Source organism: Canis aureus, chromosome 29 (genome assembly GCF_053574225.1).
Source record: "Canis aureus isolate CA01 chromosome 29, VMU_Caureus_v.1.0, whole genome shotgun sequence".
NCBI classification, from domain to species: domain Eukaryota; kingdom Metazoa; phylum Chordata; class Mammalia; order Carnivora; family Canidae; genus Canis; species Canis aureus.
Window position 1 is genome coordinate 28549258 of NC_135639.1, and position 20575 is coordinate 28569832.

General features: G+C 43.5%; 1 protein-coding gene across 3 annotated transcripts in view; it reads left to right on the forward strand.

Annotated features, from left to right (window-relative positions):
* DNMBP (dynamin binding protein) overlaps window positions 1-20575 on the forward strand; it is a 107624-nt gene that overhangs the window by 65159 nt on the left and 21890 nt on the right. For 2 of the 3 annotated variants that reach the window (XM_077878015.1, XM_077878016.1), the window contains 2 exons: window positions 18606-18799; window positions 19641-19740. In XM_077878015.1, the coding sequence (XP_077734141.1) occupies window positions 18606-18799; window positions 19641-19740 (294 nt within the window). Of the gene's footprint in view, window positions 1-13593; window positions 13687-18605; window positions 18800-19640; window positions 19741-20575 lie in introns of those variants that run through there. The other variant, XM_077878017.1, reaches the window with a different exon arrangement.

Sequence of the window (20575 nt, forward strand, 5' to 3'; positions counted from 1 at the left end):
TGATTCTGATTCCTTATATTGGTTTTTGTATTGCTCCCCTTCCGTTTCCCTACACCTGTTCCTTAGACGAACTTTGTTTCCTGTCTTTAGTTCCTTATTGTATTAAGCTCCTAAGTGTAATCAAAGTGTGTTTACTCTGTCTTAACAAGAGTCAAGCCCTTCTCTCCGGAGTGGTGCAATTTGCCCTATGATCTCTCTAACACCAGCTCAGTCCCACCTTCTGTCATGTCCAGTTTTATAACTCTCTTTTTTTTAGCCAAGCACTTAAGTTTTGATGGTGTATTCACATTTAGCTCAATTGACACCCCTCTTTTGTACCTCTAGGATCCTCCTTGACCTGTAACCAAATCTTGGGCCACCTTAAAACCCTTTTGCTTTCTAACATTCTCTGCTGGCTCTCTTTGAGCACACGCACCACTGCCCATCCTGAATGTTGCAGTTACGTGTAATTACAGAAGGAAACAAGTGTCGGAGTCTGTGTTCTGCCCTGCATTCACATCTTAGCCCCATCATTTACTAATAGTGTAACTTTAGGTGAATTACCTAACCTCTTGGAGCTCTAGATTCCTTATTTATAAAATGAAGATAATAATACCTGTGTCAGTGAGACAGCATAAGTAAAACACCCAATACACGTCTGGAACGTAGTATAGGTGCTCATAAATTATGATTTATCTCCTGTTGGCCCACCTCCCTTCCCCCTTATCACTTGCTTCACCAGCCTGTCACTGCATGGTCCCCTTTCTCCTGAGATCCAGTCTGAGCCCCATCTTCGTCGAACATCAGCCCTCAGACCCCAGACATCTGCCCTCAGACCCCCGTGTCTGCAGGTGTGATTGTCCTGCAGATTGATTGTGTGATTGTGATGAGGGAGCACCTCATCCTTCCCTCCTCTCTTCCCCCCACTCCCCAACTCTCTTTGAGAAATAGAGCTCTACTTAATGGCTGCTCCCAGCTTCTACCAGGATATGTCCTTTCCCTCACCTGCCTTATCTGTCATTTTCCTAGGGAGGCCTGTCTTAGATGTTGGTAGGGCAGGTCTGTTATGGTTTGCCCTTGGTCCAAGGGTATGGCCCCTTATCCTGGGAGGTGGGGAGCCTGGAGGCTCTTTTGAGGTTTCAGTTGAAAACCACAGTGTTTATTGAACCTCATAACTTGGAGCAACTCAAATTCTAGAAAGTGTCTTCTCAGCCCCAGACAGTTGTATCTGCCAGGCTCTTCTGCCTCCAGCTGTTACTGCTTTCTGCTGGTTTCCTGGAGTCTCATCACCTGAATGCATAGTTCAAGGATTTGAGGGGAATTTCTGCACAGGTTTTGGGCTGCTATCTCTGTGGCTCCCTTTTTTCCAGGATTTCTCTCAAAATATCTACACACTTCACAACCATAGATGTGAGCCTTTGACTCTTCAGCCCAAGAAGATTGCCAGTTGTTGACTTTCCATTTTTGCTTAATTTCCCCCACATTCTGGATTGTGGGAGATTGACTTCAGGGGTTAAGAATTGAGTAAATAGGGCAGCAAGGGTGGCTCAGCGGTGGCGCTGCCTTGGGCCCAGGGCCTGATCCCGGAGACCCGGGATGGAGTCCCATGTCGGGGTCCCTGCATGGAACCTGCTTCTCCCTCTGCCTGTGTTTCTGCCTCTCTCTGTGTGTGTGTCTCTCATGAATAAGTAAATAAAATCTTTAAAAATAAATTTATGAAAAAAAAAGAATTGAGTAAATATGGATCTTACCTAGCCTGTTTCCCTTGAGTCCTATCCCCTCTAGCTTCGGCCTGCTTATGGTTGTTCTCCAATGCCTTCACATAGTTACTTTTAAAAATCCTTATCCAGATTTGCTAATAATTTATCAATACGGTGGTTGGTCCAATGTAAATTGCTCTCCAACTGCTAGACCAAAAGTCAGGCACGAAGATTTTACACTTGCTAATAACATATAAGCAGTTGTGATGGGGAAAGGACCTGGTGCTTCAGATTCCATGGTAACTGAGTTATGTGATATTAGGATATCTAAATGAAGAGCTCTTACAGAGAGAAATAGGACGCTGGGATTCAGGTGAGAGTCAAGGCTTGGAGGTTCAAGGTCAGAGGGCTGTGGATCCCCTATCACTATACAGCATAAGTTCAGTGTTTTATAGATTGGGTCTTCAGGTCTATTCAGTGGGTTACAACTAGCATTTTTTAAAATAAAAGTGAATAGAACTTCATAGCATAGCTGATGTGGTAGGAGTATGCATGTATAAAGTATGGGGGTCACAGAAAAGAAAAGGTTCGAAAAACACTTAAATCTGATCCACCGTTTTTTTTTTTTTTTTTTAAGATTTTATTTATTTATTCATGAGAGACACAAAGAGAGAGGCAGAGACACAGACACAGAGGTAGAGAGAGGCAGAGACACAAAAAGAGAGGCAGACACAGAGGGAAAAGCAGGCTCCTCGCAGGGAGTCCGATGTGGGACTCGATCCAGGTCTCCAGGATCACGCCCTGGACAGAAGGCAGACACTCAGCCAGCCGCTGAGCCACTCAGGTTGCCTGATCCACTGTTTTTGTAACCAGAGAGATGGAGCTCAGAGAAATTGAAACGTGTGTCTAAAACCAATCCTTGGATCAGGAGTTGAATCAAGGTCTCCTGATGCCCAGACCAGTGCTTTCATAAGAGCTGGAGTCAGAAGCACAACTATGAGTTTCTTCTACATAAATGAACTTAGAAAAGCAGAAAAGTTTTGTGTTGTGTTGTGTTAGGGATGTCAGAGGATGGGGGACCTCAGATGGAGGCGGACGTGGCTGTGTTACACACAGCAGAGGTATGGGAGGCTTGTGGACCAAGGAAAGACCTTGCATTTGGCGGCTGGGGTGAGGAAGAGGAGCAACCAAGCTACAGAGCGCATTATAAGGAGTTTAGGAGGGAAGTGGTGATGAAGATATAGAAGCAATTTTTTTTTCAAAGATTTAATTTATTTATTCATGAGAGACACACGGGGGGTGGGTGGGGCAGAGACACAGGCAGAGAGAGAAGTAGGCTCCATGCAGGGAACCCGACGTGGGACTCGATCCTGGGTCTCTAGGATTGTGCCCTGGGCCAAAGGTGGTGCTAAACCACTGAGCCACCCGGGCTGCCCGATATAGAAGCAGTTGCTCGAAAGTTTGGGCAGTAAATGCAGTGGAACAACAGAATCCAGGAAAATCTTGTTTTGTTTTCTCCCAAGATGAGAAAAACCAGCATGGATGTGAAGGCACTTTTGCCAGTGTTACAGATAGCTCAGATTTTAGGACTCTGTTGGTCAAGGTTTCTTTTCATCGCAAGTATGTGAACATGATCTCTTTGTAGCAACAGACTGTATTCACGCTATTGGAGTAAAATGTCTGCCAGTCATTCCAAGACGGTAGCTTTTCATCCTGGCTGATTTCATACACTGATTACAAGCCATGAGTGTGGCAGATGCCAAGAGGCCTCTGCCACTCTGGAGACAAGGGGCATGCCCATAACAAGTAACCGGGCAGTAACAAATGACCAGCTAGACAGCCCGTGGAGCTTCTGTCTCAGCAACACTAGTAGTGGTGCCAGTACCATGTTAATTTACACGTCTAACAGTTCTCAGAGCACCTTGTGTAGCTTCCTCTCATTTCATCCTGTTACAATAACAGGATGAGCCACTCATCCATTTTTATCTAACAGAGTTGTATTGAGTACCAAACACTGTATCTCATTCTAGTTAGACCTAGATTACCTCAAGATCCTGAGGAGGGTTGGAGCTACTGCTCCCAATACCAGTGGGCTGAAACCAGGTGTCCTTGGGACCAGCTGTTCCCCTTCTTTCTCTCTCTCCTTCAGGGACCATCTTTCTCTTGGTGTTTTTGCTCTTCCCTGAACTTCTGCTTGGTCTCCTCTTACTGCAGACCCACACTGGTCATTTACTCGTAGTTTACTCCCTCTTCACTTTAGATTACACATAACCATACTCGTCCCACCACTGCCTTGAGGCATTGTTACAGCTTCAATTTCTGTTCCTGTCTGATCCGCCTGATATCATAACTCAGATTCCCAGAAGAGTGAGTATAAGTGACTCAACCTGTGTTTTTCAGTTAGTCATCGTCCTATAAACGATTTATTGATTAGGTACAAATCCATGGTCAAAATGGTAGAGATGAAGTCCAGGATGGGGGTCACCTGGTTTAAATGACAGCTACAGGACACCGATGGTGCTGATTTGGGATGTAGTGGGTTCTGGAGGTGGCAGGCATTCTGAGGCTTGCCTGGCCCAGACCAACTGGGCTGGAGATGTCTTTGGCTGTCACAGTGTTAGGGTGCAGGGGACTACTTGCATTTAGAAGGAAAGGACCAGGAACACTAAATGTTTTCAGTGTGTAGACCCATCCTACACAATGAAGAATTGTCCTGCCCAAAATGCCAGTTGTGTCTCTATTGAGACATTGGAGAAGATGGGTAAGACTTGGGCCTGCCTTTAGGAACTTTCCAACAGAAAACAGCATAGAAACAGATAATTAAACACAATTTTTTAAGTCCTTTATAGGGAGGGAACTATTAGATCCCATCCCCCACTTGGCCCTACTACCTTGTATAAAATATTTAATTTCTCTATGCCACAGTTTCTTCGTCAGTAAAACCAGATGACAGTATTATGAGGATTAAATGAGTTTATCGATATCGAAGTACCTAGGATAGTGTAGGAGAGCCTGGTGCATAAAGTAATGCTAAATAAACATGAGCTCCCACCATCATTTCACCAGCACAGAGATCCCACATCCCCCTTGAATACAGTTCAACAGGATTTAGTAACCAGTACTTGTACTTAGCACTGTAACAAGCATCGGGGGTATCCAAAGAAGGATGCCTGCCCCACTCTCAACACACACAGGAGTTTAGAGATCAGCTGAAGAGGTAGAGAGTATAAAAACATGAATAACATAATAATACACAAGTGTGTAGTCTAGACAGTGAGTGCTATGGACAACCAGAAGGGGGAAAGCTCAGTCCTTACTTGAGTTATGGGAAAAGACTTTAGGGTGTTTGAACTTGAGCTAAAGCTGAAGAGAGTGAATGGGGGTTGACTTGGGCAGAGAGAAGCAGGGGGAACATTCCTTTGGGAAAACATTATGAGCGAGGGTTCATACTTGTGGTGACAAAGAGGAACACAGTGTGGGGAGCATGGGAGTACCGAAATCTTAGAAACTAGATGGCGGTTTGGACCAGAGCTTGAGGAAAAAGGTAAGCGAGGCCTACGTGCGGTGAGTCACCCTCTCAGAAACTATGGGAAGATGCCTTCCCCGAGGCAAGGAGTGACTGAGGAGAAGCGCAGGTGTCTAAGAAGTGAGCCACAATGTGGGGGCAGGTGGAGGAGGGATAGGGCGAGATCATTGCAGAAATCAGGAGAAAACCAGAGAATTTAAAGTAAGAGAGAATGGCCAATGCTTTGAAGTGCCCTAGGGAGATCAAGGATAATGCCACCCGATTTGTCAAGGAGGTTATTGGTTGACTGAAAAGACAATATTGCTGGAACAGTGATGATTCAGAATTACTTGCAAAGGACTTATATGGGGGATGAGATCATAGGAGGAGGGCATGAAGACCACTCTTTCGGGATCCCTGGGTGGCGCAGCGGTTTGGCGCCTGCCTTTGGCCCGGGGCACGATCCTGGAGACCCGGGATCGAATCCTACATCGGGCTCCCTGCATGGAGCCTGCTTCTCCCTCTGCCTGTGTCTCTGCCTGTGTCTCTGCCTGTGTCTCTGCCTCTCTGTCTCTCTCTGTGTGACTATCATGAATAAATAAATAAAATCTTTAAAAAAAAAAAATAAGACCACTCTTTCAAGACCTTTCACAAAAAGAATCAAAGACCCCTGATTGTAGCTTAGAGGGCACAGAGTTGGACAAAACTTTCCTGTGCTTATTTTTTAAAACCAGGGTGTTGTTGCTTGTTGGAGGATAGATGGATAGGCAGAAGGTAAAGGAGAAGGAAAGGGTAAATGTGTGGAGGCCAAAGGAAATATGTGTAGGGCCATATTTCCCCAAGGGTTGGGAGATGATTGAAGCTTGAAAAGAAATAAGGCCCTCCTGAGGTTGGAGTGACCCAGTCTGGCAGACTCCCACCCAACCCGGAGACCTTGCCCTGGCACCGGGAGTTGTATTCTCAAGCCAGGTTGGTAGTTTTCTCCACAAGCAATTACCTGAATTGTTTTTGTATAATGTTTCTTCAACAACTTAGGAATACTGGCCTGGGAAGATTGCAGGTCTCTGTAACAGCAAGAAATATCAAGGAAAGGCAAGATATTGAGCGTGGATAGGAAGAAGTACTTTTTTATTTTTTAAGATTTTATTTATTTATTCATGAGAGACACAGAGAGAGAAGCAGAGACACAGGCAGAGGGAGAAGCAGGCTCCATGCAGGGAGCCCAATGCGGGACTCGATCCCGGGATTCCAGGATCACACCCTGGGCCAAAGGCAGGTACTCAACCACTGAGCCACCTAGTCGTCCCTTTTTATTAAAGGCATTAATTAATTAATTAATTCATTCATTCATTTTTAATTTTTTTAAAAAGATTTTGTTTATTCATGAGACATACAGAGAGAGAGGGGGTGGGGGCAGAAACACAGGCAGAGGGAGAAGCAGGCTCCATGCAGGGAGCCTGACGTGGGACTCGATTCCGGGTCTCCAGGATCAGGCCCTGGGCTGAAGGTGGCACTAAACCACTGAGCCATGTGGGCTGCCCTTAAGAATTGTATTTATTTACTCATGAGAGACACACGGAGAGAGGCAGAGACATAGGCAGAGGGAGATGCAGGCTCCCTGCAAGGAGCCCAATGTGGGACTTGACCCTGAACCCCGGGATCATGCCCTGAGCCAAAGGCATATGCTCAACCACTGAGCCACCCAAGCATCCCGGAAGAGGTACTCTTATGGAGCATTTTCTTTCATTTGGATCAGAGGATATTAGAGGGTGCAGTGGGAGGAAGGGTGAATCAAAGCAGCTAACTTGCAAAACCATGGCAGGTCTTAAATGAGATGTCAAAGTGGGAACTCAGAACCTTGACATACCCACAGAGTGGGTGCCCCAGAGTTTTCCAATTTGATATTTCCTGAGAAACCATGAAGTGCCCACATTGGGCATGACCATCAGGCTGTCAAGCCACGGTGGTGGGAGAGTGCCCGCACACAGTGATTTCTGGTGGGAAGGTACGCGTTTGTATACACAGTGGACCTCATTCCACTCTATCAAGAAACCCCTTTCTTCTAATAGTAAATTGAGAGGAGATAGATGGAATATATTACATTTTATTGAATCTAAACACCATCTATTCTAAGACCTTGAATAAGTTTAGGTGCCATTAAAAAGAAGACTTCTAACTAAATGTTAACATGCTATTACTTGGAAAACACATTTTGCTTTTAGAGATGTTAAAATGTTTTAAAAAAATGCACATCTTGGCATCTACTGAAATGTGGAGATGCTTCTACTTAGTGGTGACTCACAGCAATACTTAGCAAATATGGTTGAATTCCTCTAGCTCTTTCCTCAGTGATTTGGAGATAGGGAATTCGATTTTCTTGCTCTCCAGTCTCTGCCCTGCTTAGAGGAAAATTGAAACCTGATTTATCCTCAGTGTCCTATGTCCTAAATTTTAACTAAAATTTTCATCAAAGTTAGGATAGTTCGGGATCCCTGGGTGGCGCAGCGGTTTGGCGCCTGCTTTTGGCCCAGGGCACGATCCTGGAGACCCGGGATCGAATCCCACGTCGGGCTCCCGGTGCATGGAGCCTGCTTCTCCCTCTGCCTGTGTCTCTGCCTCTCTCTCTCTCTCTCACTGCGTGCCTATCATTAAAAAAAAAAAAAAAAAAAGTTAGGATAGTTCCTGATTTTTAAAGATCTTTGGGTAGTCTTTTATCCCAATTGTAGCAGAGTAATGCTTAAGGCACTTTAAATTATAATAATTGTTGCCATTTATTAAGTGCCAGTTGCTAAATCCTATGGATTAGGTATACATTAGGTATGCACAAAAGTCCAGTAGCATCTAAGTTTTGTGATGGTGGTAAAGATAATGTTTCCAGAACCTAATAACTTGACATAGGCTCAGTCAATGTGTGTTGTCAAATGAAATATTCTATTTTGGGACACAGCATATGACATCAAAAGATAAGTATCCTAGGGTTTTATTTTTTTAAAGATTTTATTTATTTATTCATGAGAGACAGAGAAAGAGAGAGAGAGAGGCAGAGACACAGGCAGAGGGAGAAGCAGGCTCCATGCAGGGAGCCTGATGTGGGACTCGGTCCCAGGACTCCAGGATCACGCCCTGCCAAAGGCGGGTGATAAACCGCTGAGCCACCCAGGGATCCCCACCCTAGGGTTTTAATACATGTTCTGTTCCAAGTTGAGATAGCTCCACTCTACTCCTAGTTTTCTGATATTTATTATAATAAGTGGATGTTGGATTTTTTTCAGATACAGTTTTTTCTCTATCAGTTGACCTGGTTATATTATTTTTCTTCTTTTGCCTGTTGATGTGGTGAATTACATTATTTGATTTTCAAAAGTTGAACCGGCATCACACACCTAGAATAAGTGTGACTTGGCTGTGTTAAAAACAACAACAACAAAAAGACAAAATAGTACATATTTTTTTGTATTGCTGCTTGAGAAGAGAAATTTGGGAAAAGACCAATCCAGAGACTAGAGAGGCCTTCATCTGGCTGGGCTTAAAGGTGAGCAGAAAGGCAGAGAGACAAGCTGGGCTTGTCATGTTCAATGATGAAGAAAACAAATACTGGAAGTACACTGAGCTAGCCCTGTCCTCAGGGCTCGCTGAGAGGAAGTGGCTAACTGCTTAGGTGAGTCCAAAGAGGCCTTACATACCAAGTGACACTCCTTGTGGGACTAGTTAGAAGTTGATGTGGTTACTCCAAACTGAGGAGTAAGTGAAGTAACAGAGTGGGAAGTCATGTAAGATTTTAAATCTTGGAAGTGACCAACGGGCCCAACCCCTTTGTTATAGATAGATGGGAACAACAGCCCAGACAGGTCACACAGGTAGGAGGGGAGGCAGGACTAGATTCCAAGGGTTTTTTTGAGTATTCACTATACCCACTGCCCTCTCAAGATCTTGGAAGCAGCTTCTCTTACAGCCCAGAAGTGGAAGCCAGGGGAGATATGGGGTATGGGGTGACTGCTGGATGCCTCAACCTTATTTAAACCAACTTGGCACTTACGACTGGGGTCCCAGGAAAAACCTGATTTATATTTCCCTTGTATTGAGGTTTTATTTTTTTCCCCATGTTTCAGCCAGAAAATTAGATAATAGTATATAATGACACCCTAAGATACCCTAAGTTTAATGAGGTTTTACCATCAAAATATCAGATCACACTAGGAAAGAATCTTTGAGATTGGGTTCATTCAAATAAATATAACCAAAGCCCTTAATGCTTAATTTGTTTCTATTTTACATTATTCTTTTGTTGCATAAGCTTATGTTTTGCCCGTTCAACTAGATTCATTAAGTCAAATGAGAAAAATTTAAAGGCCATCCAGTTTAATCCTACTGCATTTGCTCTTCCTGAACACAGGCCAGATGACATGGCTTTCCTGATGAGACTAAAGAAAGCTTTTGAGGGCATTTCAACTTTTTCTACTTGCCCCATGGCCTAAGACTCTGCTCAGTAGCTCTCTATTAAATATTCATTCAGTTTTATAGTTAGAACTTGAACAGGATTATAATTCAGATGAATTGATTTGTGGGGTATACGTGATAAAAGATACATAGAATATTATGAAGGCAAGTGGAAGGAATCAAAGTAAACTACCTCATAGAAACTGAAGAAAGTTTAATTTTATAGACTAGCACAGAGAAGTAGCCAGAGGGGCACGGACATGAGCAAATTTTGAAACATCACTATAGTATCATTATTAAAATTGAAAATATAAAGCCAGAAATGGCCACATGCATACGGAGAAGACATAATCCACAACAGGCCTTGACCTTTCACAGAAAGCACTGGCCTTGGACGCTGGTTTTGAATATGCAGCTTTCTCAGCCCTGTGGTCAGAGGTCACAGGTCACAGGCCAGCCATGTCATTGTTTTGTGCCCATTTCCTCATTCGTAAAATGAGAGTAATAATAACTTCCCTCAAGAGACTTGGTAAATATAGCATCAGATATGTGTGTGTTAGGAAAATAAAGCTTTTCATATAGAGTTTTTTGGCTGACTATAATAAAAATCTGCTTACTCAAACTGATCATTTATTCCTAGAGAACTATTTGATGAAAACTGTCTTTGCCCTCTTGATAATTTCACTTCTGCTACCTAAAGATTAGATAACAATAATAATGTCCCACCAATAGCACACCCCTCTAGGATTTCTGTGTCTTTGGTGAGGGTTCAAAAATGGTGTTTGAGTTGGTGCTAGAATTAAACTGACCATACTGGCAGTATAAGAAATTGCAGACTCTAGTACTTTGAGCCCTTGACTCATTTGATTTTCTGAGGGCCCAGAGAGGGCCTGGAAAAGGAAAGGGGAAATGAGAAGTTTTGAGCTGAGTTTCCCCCATCCCCACTCCTCATTCCTGCCCCAGGGGTGGAAACCCTCCCAGCAGGGATTGTGCTAGAGGTTACTTGCCAAAGCTGGTGGGAAGTTCCAGAGCAAAAGCCACAGGGAAGGTTTTTTTTAGTTCTGGTTGAGATTTTGGACCTGAATGTTATTGATTCCTCTCTGAAGTTGGGTGGCTATGAGCTCTGCAGAAAAGCCAGTGACCACAGTGCCAGAATTGTACGTTGAGCAAACCTTTTCCACATTGTGAGGCTTGTAGGTGCTAAAGTAAAGACAGGGTGGGGGCTGGGTGGCCCAGCTGGAGGGATGTGGAAAGGCGGAAAACTGGGATTTCTGATTCCTCTGTTTGGGCCTGGGGCGAAAATGAGTAATATTTACAAAGACAGCTTTCTCTCAGGGTTTTCTAAAGGATAGCTAAACAGGCACTGGTGGATTTGCTTTTCTTAGGAGACTGGCTAATCGTGACTTCAGCCCTGTTTCCTGACCTACGGTCTTCAGCAGTCTACAGGGATCGGGTCAGGAAAGAGACCTTAGCTCATTAAAAAGTGAAGAAAAAATTTGAAATGGATTAGCAGAAATGGAGAACTGTTGGTATTAGAATATTCTCATTTTACAGAAAATTTCTTCCATTTTATTGCTCTTTGTTGTATCAACGTTACGTGTTCACTCTAGAAATATTAGAAGATACGGTCAAAGCAAGGAAAAAAATATCGGAATTTCCATCCTGTCAAGATTTTCTCATTTTCAAATATATGCACCAAAAGTATTTTCCCTTTTTAACAAAATGGCTATTCGTTCATAGACTATTTTGTAATATACTTTTTTCAACTAACCACACAGAGACAGCATTCTGTGTTAGTAAGTATAAATCTCAACAGCTATGATACTATTCTGTTCTGTAGATATGCCGAAACTTATTTAACCAGGCCCCTTTGGGGAAAAAGATTGCTTCTGAGTTTTTGTACACATCGGAGAACATCCCCATATGTACATCTTGTGCATTTGTCCAATGATTTACATATAATAAATTTCTAAAAGTAGACTCCTGAGTTAGAAGTTTTGACTTTTTTTTATTTTAAGAAGTAGAGAAAGTATTACAAGTTTTTACCTGCTGCCCTATCCCTTGGGGTGGCACATCTGTCAAGGTCACAAGAAAGAGCTGAGGTTTCTTGAAGGGGGCTCTCCCCTTACCTGAGGAAGATGGCTAATATGTAAGTCGGAAAGCCATCAGAAGATAGGATAAAAGAAGCCTTTTCCTTTGTTTCACGTGTGTTCTGCCATAAATTATCCAGAATACTATTGGATATTTACTGTGTGTGACACTACATTGGATTCTGAGGGATTACTTACATTCTACTAAATGGGGTTTTATACATATCATCACGTGAACATACGCAGATATGCTTAAAGATATATTGTTCACTTAATGGTGGGGGGGTCGAGGCTCCCACAGAGGTTAAGTTGTGCTTTAGGGCCACTCTGTCTTATTATTAGCTACCTGGTGGCCACCAAACCCCACAGGTAGAATTCAGATCCCAAGTTGCACGGATTTGCCCGCAGAGGGAGTAGCTACAGGTCAGGGGCCCAGAGGCGGGAGCCTGCTCGGCCCCTATCCCAGGCCTGCGCTCCGCAGCCAGTTCACTCAACTTCTCGTCGTCGTTCCTCAACTGTACAACGGGGAGGATGTGGTAGGGTGGTTGGGAGGATTAGAAACACCAATGTTCGTAAAGTGCTTAGAACAGTGCTTGACACTCCCAGTAAGTGCCCTGTAAGTAGTTGTTCAAATGCAACGTTAAGAGGAGTTGCGCTAGCGGGTGGAGGGAAGCGGCTGCAGGGAAGCGGCTGCGTGGGGCTCCGCCTGGGCCTGCGGCCTGGGCCTGCCGGGTGAGCCTCCCAGAGCGGGTGCGACTCTAGACGGGGCGGGAAGGCCTCTTCGCCAGAAGCTGCCATCTCTGAGATGGCCCCAGATTTCACCAATAGAGACGTTTCTTAGTTAGCATTAGTTTATTTTCAATTACTGGCGCTACCACAACAGATTCTTATGAGATTAGGAAGCGCAACACCCACCCACCCCTCACCCCCCTTGAGCCTTCGGCCCTAAATCCAGCTCCCACCCTGAGGCCCGGGGCCAACTGATGAAGGGGGGTGCCTTCTTCCTGTCCTTTTTCCTTGCACTGCCATATTATATCCATTATGGAAACACGTAGTGGTTTTTGCAGGTTTTCTTTTTCTTTCTGTTTTGTTTTTGTTTTTTTACAAAGATGGCTTCTTTTTCTGCAGCTTTTGTTTCCTTGGTTTCTTTCAAAGTGTAAATGCTTGGGAGCTGTGAGCAGGGTTCCCGGTTCCGTGAATTACTCTGTGCACTTCTTGCCAAGCGGGGCCCAGCCCACTGAGATCTGCATTCTGATGGCTGTAGGGTAAGGTCCCCAAAGTAGGAGGCCCAGGTCCCTAGGCAAAGCCCGGGCCTGGAGAGGGCTGGCCTGGGCCAGAGAGGGGGACCTGCAGAAAGCCAGGTCCCCAGGCAGACAGTAGACCAATGCCACCTACTTCACAGTGCGGCCTCTTAAGTGAGAGATGGATGGGCCTTCAGATTCTTCCCTAAAGAGACACCCCCCTCCCCCCCCATAAAGCTTAGTAGGGACAGGCAAAGTGAGAGTAATACCCTTCGATGAAAACTCCAGAAGTGAGAACCGGGAAGGGAATGCAGGAGGGGAAGGTGCCGAAGCCCGAAGCCCGAGCGAAGGCGGGCCGCAGCCTGCAGCTCGTTCCCCTCGGAAGGATTCCAGCTCCATCCTTTAGAACCGGCCCTGCCCTGATAGCCTGGGGGACTCGGCGATTCATATGTAAATGTGGGAAAGCCTGGGGGAAATGCCTACCCTATTCAAAGGATTTGGGGGTTGCGGAGCATTCCAGCGCTCTGGGAAGATTCTGCTCTGCCCGTTAGCCTGGGACCCACCCACCCGTCCGGCAGCAGCCACTGGGCGCCGCAGGTGCGGGGGAGCCGGGGTGCGGGGTGCGGCGGGGCAGGAGCCCGCGGCGGCAGGTGGCGCAGCCCGGGTGCCCGGGACCTGCCGGCAGGTCAGAGATTTCCCCGCCAGACGCAGAGCCGGCCTTGCGGAGGGGAGAAGTGAGTGGCTCTTTCTGTGACTGTGCTCTCAAGTGTGGCTTGTGGAGTTGCGCGAAGCTCGGGCTCCCGGGACGCCTTCCTTACGCCCTGGAGGGAGCCTGGGGGCGCCCACTAGCCTGGGGGTGGGCACCTCTTGAGGGGAGGGGAATCGGGACTTGGGGGGGGCGGGGAGCTGGGAAAGGGAACAAAAGGAAAAAACTACCCCGTACGCATTGTTTTACCAGAGAGAATAAATTTGTGCAGCCAGCTCTGGCTCCAGCTCCTCAATTCCTCCAGGACCTTCGGGGAAGAAGGTGGGAGCTGGTCTGCGCACGGCCGCTGGAGGCTGGTCCTGGCCGCAGCCTCCTCCATGTGCTTCCTCAGCTTTTATTGTTCTTAGAGAAGAGCAGAGTGTTCCAGGAATTGGACAGAGCCCTTCTACTTGGGGCACCTTACCTTAATTTGCTACAGACAGCATTTTCTGGCCCTCTGTGGGAAAAGAACTAACTTGTGTCCATTTATTCCCTTGTTTATTCCCTCAACAGCTTGGCAAAGCAGGCATTATTACTCATTTTACAGGTGAGGACATTGAGGCCTACAGGGAAATGTGACCTTTGCCCAGTTCCCCAGGGTTCCCGGCCAGAGCAGGGAAGAGCAAGATTCAAAGCCCCTCTCTCTACTGCAGCTAGCTGAGCCAGGAGGCCACCTTCTCCTGCTTGGTCGTCCCAGATACTAAAATTTTAGATCAGACTTTCCTTAGGATGTATTTGGGATAATGGAAAAGGGGTTTTACGTTTGGAGTCATTTCAAGCCAGATAGTTCTAGTTTGACTTAATCTTGAGCACTGATATGTGTAGACCTTGAGGGTGACCTATGTCTTCAGAAACATGTAGAATTTTGTCAAAATTGCAGATACATTCCACAGGGATTTAAAATCATGCTAAAGTTCTTGGTATTTTAAAGGCAGTCCAAGAATTTATAAATGCACCTGCAAAAATAAATAAATAAATAAATAAATAAATAAATAAATAAATAAATAACTAGCTAGCTTCATGCCAGTAGGTCAAAGGAATTGTTACCATTTCTTTTTTCTCTTTTATTAAAAATCCGAGTTATCCCCGGGTGGCTCAGTAGTTTAGCGCCTGCCTTCGTGATCCTGGGATCCAGTCCTGTGTCAGGCTCCCTGCATGGAGCCTGCTTTTCCCTCTGTGTCTCTGCCTCTCTCTCTCTCTCTCTCTCTGTCTCTCATGAATAAATAAAATCTTTAAAAACAATAATAATAATAATAGAAATCCGAGTTTCTTACTGTAGGTTGCTGGCTTTTGATTGATGAGTACTTGATGGTATTTTAAACTTTCAACTATTATAATTAATAGAGTTTTGATTCCTGAGATAGAATATTTTCCGGGTAATTTTCAAGATTTGAAGCAAATAAACCCCTGACCTTTTCTAGTTGAGATTCCAGGCCAGGGAGGCAAAATGGTACAGGATTAAGCGATAGGATTTGGATTGAAATATATTTAGATTCAAATTCCAGAACTGCCATTTGCTCGCTACATAAGCTCTGACAAGTTGGTCAGCCTCTCAAAACCCAGGTATTCTATTAAATCAAGTAATAATACAACTTCAGAGTTTTGACATGAATATTAAATGAGTTCAGGGACATAATCAAATATATAAAGTGTATTGCCTATGGTGGGAATTCAACAAGTGTTCTCCCTTTCAGAACTTTTTAGTCATATTAAAAATGGGTGTCTTCTAAAAATAATATATGCCTGAAGGGAATATAGTGTTATATGTCAATTATACCCAAATAAAGAAGATAATACATTTTAAAAATGAGTTTCTCTTAACTTGCCACTGGAGAGACCATATTTGGGATTGAGATCCTGTTGCTTGAAATTGCAAAGAAAACTCTAAACAAGCCTATTAAAAATAAGTTTTACATATGCCGCAATTAATTTAGGATTATGATTTAGCACTCTAGTCAAATAGGATTATGCGGGCAGCCCAGGTGGCTCAGCGGTTTAGCGCTGCCTTCAGCCCAGGGCCTGGTCCTGGAGACCCAGGATCGAGTCCCAAGTCAGGCCTCCTGTGTGGAGCCTGCTTCTCCCTCTGCCTGTGTCTCTGCATCTCTCTCTCTCTCTCTCTCTGTGCCTCTCATAAATAAATAAATAAATAAATAAATAAATAAATAAATAAATAAATAAATAAATAAAATCTTTTAAAAAAAGAAACCAAATAGGATTATGCTTGAAATTTTGTCATGCTACCAAAAAAAGTTCAAGAAAGATATTTTTCCATTATATCTTTTTAAACTTTATTTTGAATGATAAAAAATGTACAGATTATTGCAGTAGTACAAAGAATCTCCTGCATAGCCTTTATTCACATCCACCAGTGTTTAGCATTTTGCTGGGTTTTTCTGTTCATTCTCTCTCTCCACACACCCACACACACACTTTTTTCTGACTGAGTGTAGGTTGGACATATCATGTCCTTTCATAAGCTTCCATGTGTATTTTGTATGAACCATGGATGTCATACATAACCACATAGATTTGCCATTTGAGGGAATTTTTCTCTGACTTAATCATTTATCTACAGTATGTATTACAACTTTACCAGTTGCCCTAGTAATGTAATGTCTTTTGTAGCAGCTTTTTCCCTAGATCAGGACCCAGCTCAGAATCACACGTGGCATTTATTTGCCATCTCCTCAGTCATCTTTGAGAATTCTCGGGCTTCCTTGTCTTTCTTTTCTTTTTTATAAGTAAACTGTACACCCTGAGACCCCAAGATCAAGAGTCACATGTTCCACTGACTTAGCCAGAGGCCCTCTTTGTCTTTCATAACATGACATTTTGAAGAATACAAACCATCAGTTTGCAGTTGTCTGATGTTTACTCAAGATTTGTTTCAGATGATGCGTTTTTGACTGGGATATCACATATGGGATATTGTATTGTTTCCAGATATGACAAATGGAAAAACATATGGTCTTTCTGCCCCTTATTGATGATGCGAATTCTGATTACTCAGTGATCATATTTTCCTTTTCTCCACTATATATAGTCACTATTTTTCATTTCTGTAATTAATAAGTAATTTGTCATAACTAACTCAAAACTGGGCGTATATCCTGATCATCAGACCTCACCACCACCATCAGAATCATCCACTGATGATTTGTGCTTGGGCCACATTTTATGCTAATCATTGCAAAATGCTGATTTTCTAATTCCCATAATTTCTTCTATATTTATTAGTTGACATTATATATAAGAAAAAACTGTCTTCTTCCCCATTCATGTACTTGCATGTTATCAATATGAATTCATGGATTCTTTAGTCAGTGGATTATAGTCCATTGCTGTACTTATTTACTTTGTTACTCAAACGGTACCAGATTTAGCCAATGGGAGCTCCTTCGAGCCAGCTCCATGCCTTTTGGAAATACCTCCATCATTTTGTTGAGCACTTTCTTATTTTCTGCCATTAGATGTTTCTGGTTCACCTATACTCTCCTTGCCTCAGTCTTGGAATTAGCTATTTCTCTAAAGAACTCTGCTTTCTTTGAGTGGAGAGTAGTTCTCAGAAACCAGAATCTGGGCACATCCTCTTTTAAACATTGGAATTCCTAAGTCCTTAGAGAAGAGTCCTTAGAGATTTTTGAAGACTAAAATCTGATGTGAAAGCCTAGTTTTCCATAAGTAGTGTAAACAGGAGTGTTTTTGCTTCTTACATCTGCTAAAAATATTCTTGTGATCACACTTAAATTAGTATATTTACTTAATAAATTTGTAGGATTTTTTTTTTATTTTTTTTTATTTATTTATGATAGTCACACAGAGAGAGAGAGAGAGAGAGAGAGAGAGGCAGAGGGAGAAGCAGGCTCCATGCACCGGGAGCCCGACGTGGGATTCGATCCCGGGTCTCCAGAATCGCGCCCTGGGCCAAAGGCAGGCGCCAAACCACTGCGCCACCCAGGGATCCCGGATTTTTTTTTTAAAGTGGATCTTAAGGAATTTGAAATAAACTGAGCAGAGATTGCTGCATTGGAATTTTTTTCAATTATTTATTTTGGTGTTTAATGTTTATTTTAAATGAACAAATGCCATACTGTCCCATCTTTATAAATAACTCTCATCATGTCGATTTCCTGGGTAAAAGCAAATGACAAGGTACATACTGGTTTTCACTTTTAAATCATGCGATGTGGTTCTATAGAGGTTCTTTGGACTGAAAATACCATTAAAAAGAACTTCATCTTTCTAGTACCTTTGTATCTTCTAGGATATTTGAAGTAACAAGGTGCCAGAGTCTTTATTAAAGTTTCGATAGGGGAAAGAAAAAAAAAAAGTTTCGATAGGGAGAATCTAAATAATTTTTGTGTATTTCATTGTATATGTTAATCCTCTGTTACAATGACTGGAACACAATAGGCCCTATAGTCACCTAGTTCTCAGACATGTAATTCCTCTCTAACTCTTCTTAGTTGGCATTGTGATATTCCCAATAATATTTAATGTGCTATATCAATGTTTTTGATTTCCAATTTGGTATTTCTGCTGCTGACCTCATGCACTGGGTCTTATACTTAATTAAGTGAAAGCAATTCTTTATAAGAAAAGCACCTCTCTCAACCTCTTTCTCAAGAGGTTGTGGACACTGATTTGTCCTCCTAAAATGGGCCAGCTTTTCCTTTTTTAGGGCAAATTCTAGAAATGCTATCACACAGATGAGAGAAGTTCTCTGCAGAAATGAGTTTCTCAGCCCTTCATCTGTTCATAATTAGAACTGATGTGTGATTGGATTTCCTGGTGGTTGATAGCAGTGAGACTTTGGTTCGCAAGGAATGTGTTCTTTTCAGCCTAAACTATTGAAGAGTCGTGCTTCCACACTCAGAGCTGCTGACGAGTTCTCTCTTCCCCTTCTAGAAATGACCCTCCTCTCCTCCCAGTCTTCATCACCGGTGGCCCCACCTGGGTCCATGTACACTGAAAACCCAGAGCAGAGGATGCTGGAGAAGAGAGCCAAGGTGATAGAAGAACTTCTCCAGACGGAAAGAGACTATGTTCGGGATCTGGAAATGTGCATCGAACACATCATGGCACCCCTGCAGCAGACGCAGGTGGGAGCTGTGGAGAAAGCTCGCTTTACCCTGAATGTGATGTGATTCTCCAAGCCATTAGGTTATGGGCGCTTTCACCACAAGGGTTACTGGATTTGAAGTAAAGGCTGTGGTTGCTGCTGCTCTTAATACAAGGGTCCTGACATGAATGTGTCATCAACTTAGTTTTTAGCGTCCTGTCACTTCTTGTCCACTGTTAACTTATCAGACTTACTGCAGGACATGTCCCAGCCACTTCCTGCTCTGTGGCTCCTAAAGACACTCCCAGCTAGTCTGGATTATCACTGCATTGGGAAGGTTGTATAATAATGAAGTCTGGGGATGATGGGTTTGGTGGCTCCGGCACCTGACAGTACAGTGTTTACCCAGGAAACCCTAACTGTCTTGTGTGTGCCAGGTACTTGTCTAGATGCTGAAGGTAGGGGAAAAAAAGGTAACAGCATCCTGGGGATTTACTGTCCTTATTGCTTGTTACTTGACCATCTGGGCCTGGCTTGGGTTTGTACTTCTGGAACATTCACTCCAAAGAACTTGTATAGGAAGTGGGCACTGCCATCAGACTTTGGGTGGGACTTTGTATCCCAATGTAATTCTAGACCAAATTGATAACATAGTCTTTTTACTAAGGTAATGGGAGATGGGGTCAAGCAGAGTGTGATCAAGGACAAAGAGTGACACCAAAGATAATGTTGGCACACTTCTGTTCTGGAATCTTTGTGACAGTGAGTGCAGATGACTTTGAACAGTTTTGTATCATCCTTGAAGAGATGTTCCTAACATGAAAATGATATGCCATTAATTTCATTTCAATGCATCTTTTCATTTTGTCTCCCTTTCTCAGATACCAAACATTGACTTTGAAGGACTTTTTGGAAATATGCAGATGGTGATTAAGGTCTCAAAGCAGTTATTGGCGGATCTGGAAATCAGCGACGCTGTGGGTATGAGCTCCTGCCATTACTTCAGAAGCAGCCCCCCCCCCCAACCTTTTGTTAAATTTCATGCATCAAAAGTAAAGGGTGAAGCAACCTTGCTGGTACTAAGTAGAAAAATGAAGTTCTAGCTACTTAGTTCAGAGATCACCAGGCCCTCTCCTCTCCTTCTCCTCTATAGCCTACTTTGAGGTGCCACAGGATGTTAGCAATAGACGAGATTTTAGATGTCGTTGTCCAAATTGACAGTTGCAGCCTGTTGATGGATCATGAGATCACTAGAGCAAGTTGTACCCAGTATATATTTTTTTCAATAAAATAGAAAATTTCAGAATGTACTCTAAATAATAAACACAGCTATAGTTTTTGGACACTTTCAATTCTACATATAAGTATACTGAGTCATTTAAAATGTTTTGTGGGTCATTGTCAAAAATGTTTGAAAAACAGTCATCTGTTTTTTTTTTTTCTTTTTTTTTTTTAGTCATCTGTTTTTAATAAACAAAGAAACTATTATCTATTGCTGTGAAACAAATTATACCAAAACTTTGCAGCTTTAAATAAGAAACTATCCCCAGTGCTTGTGGCTGAGGAATCCAGGAGTGACTTAGTTGGGCACTTCTGGCTCAGGATCTCTCATTAGGTTGGAGTCAAGCTGTTGGCTTGGACTGCCGTCCTCTGGGGCTCAGAGATCCTCTTCAAGGAAGCTCCCTCAGCTCTTCAGGCCCTCCTTCCTTGCCTTGTGAGCCTCTCCATGGACTGTCCTCAGGACATGGCAGCTGGCTTTTCCCAGTGCGTGATCCAAGAGGGAGAAAAGGCTCAAGATTGGAGTCCCACAGTGTCT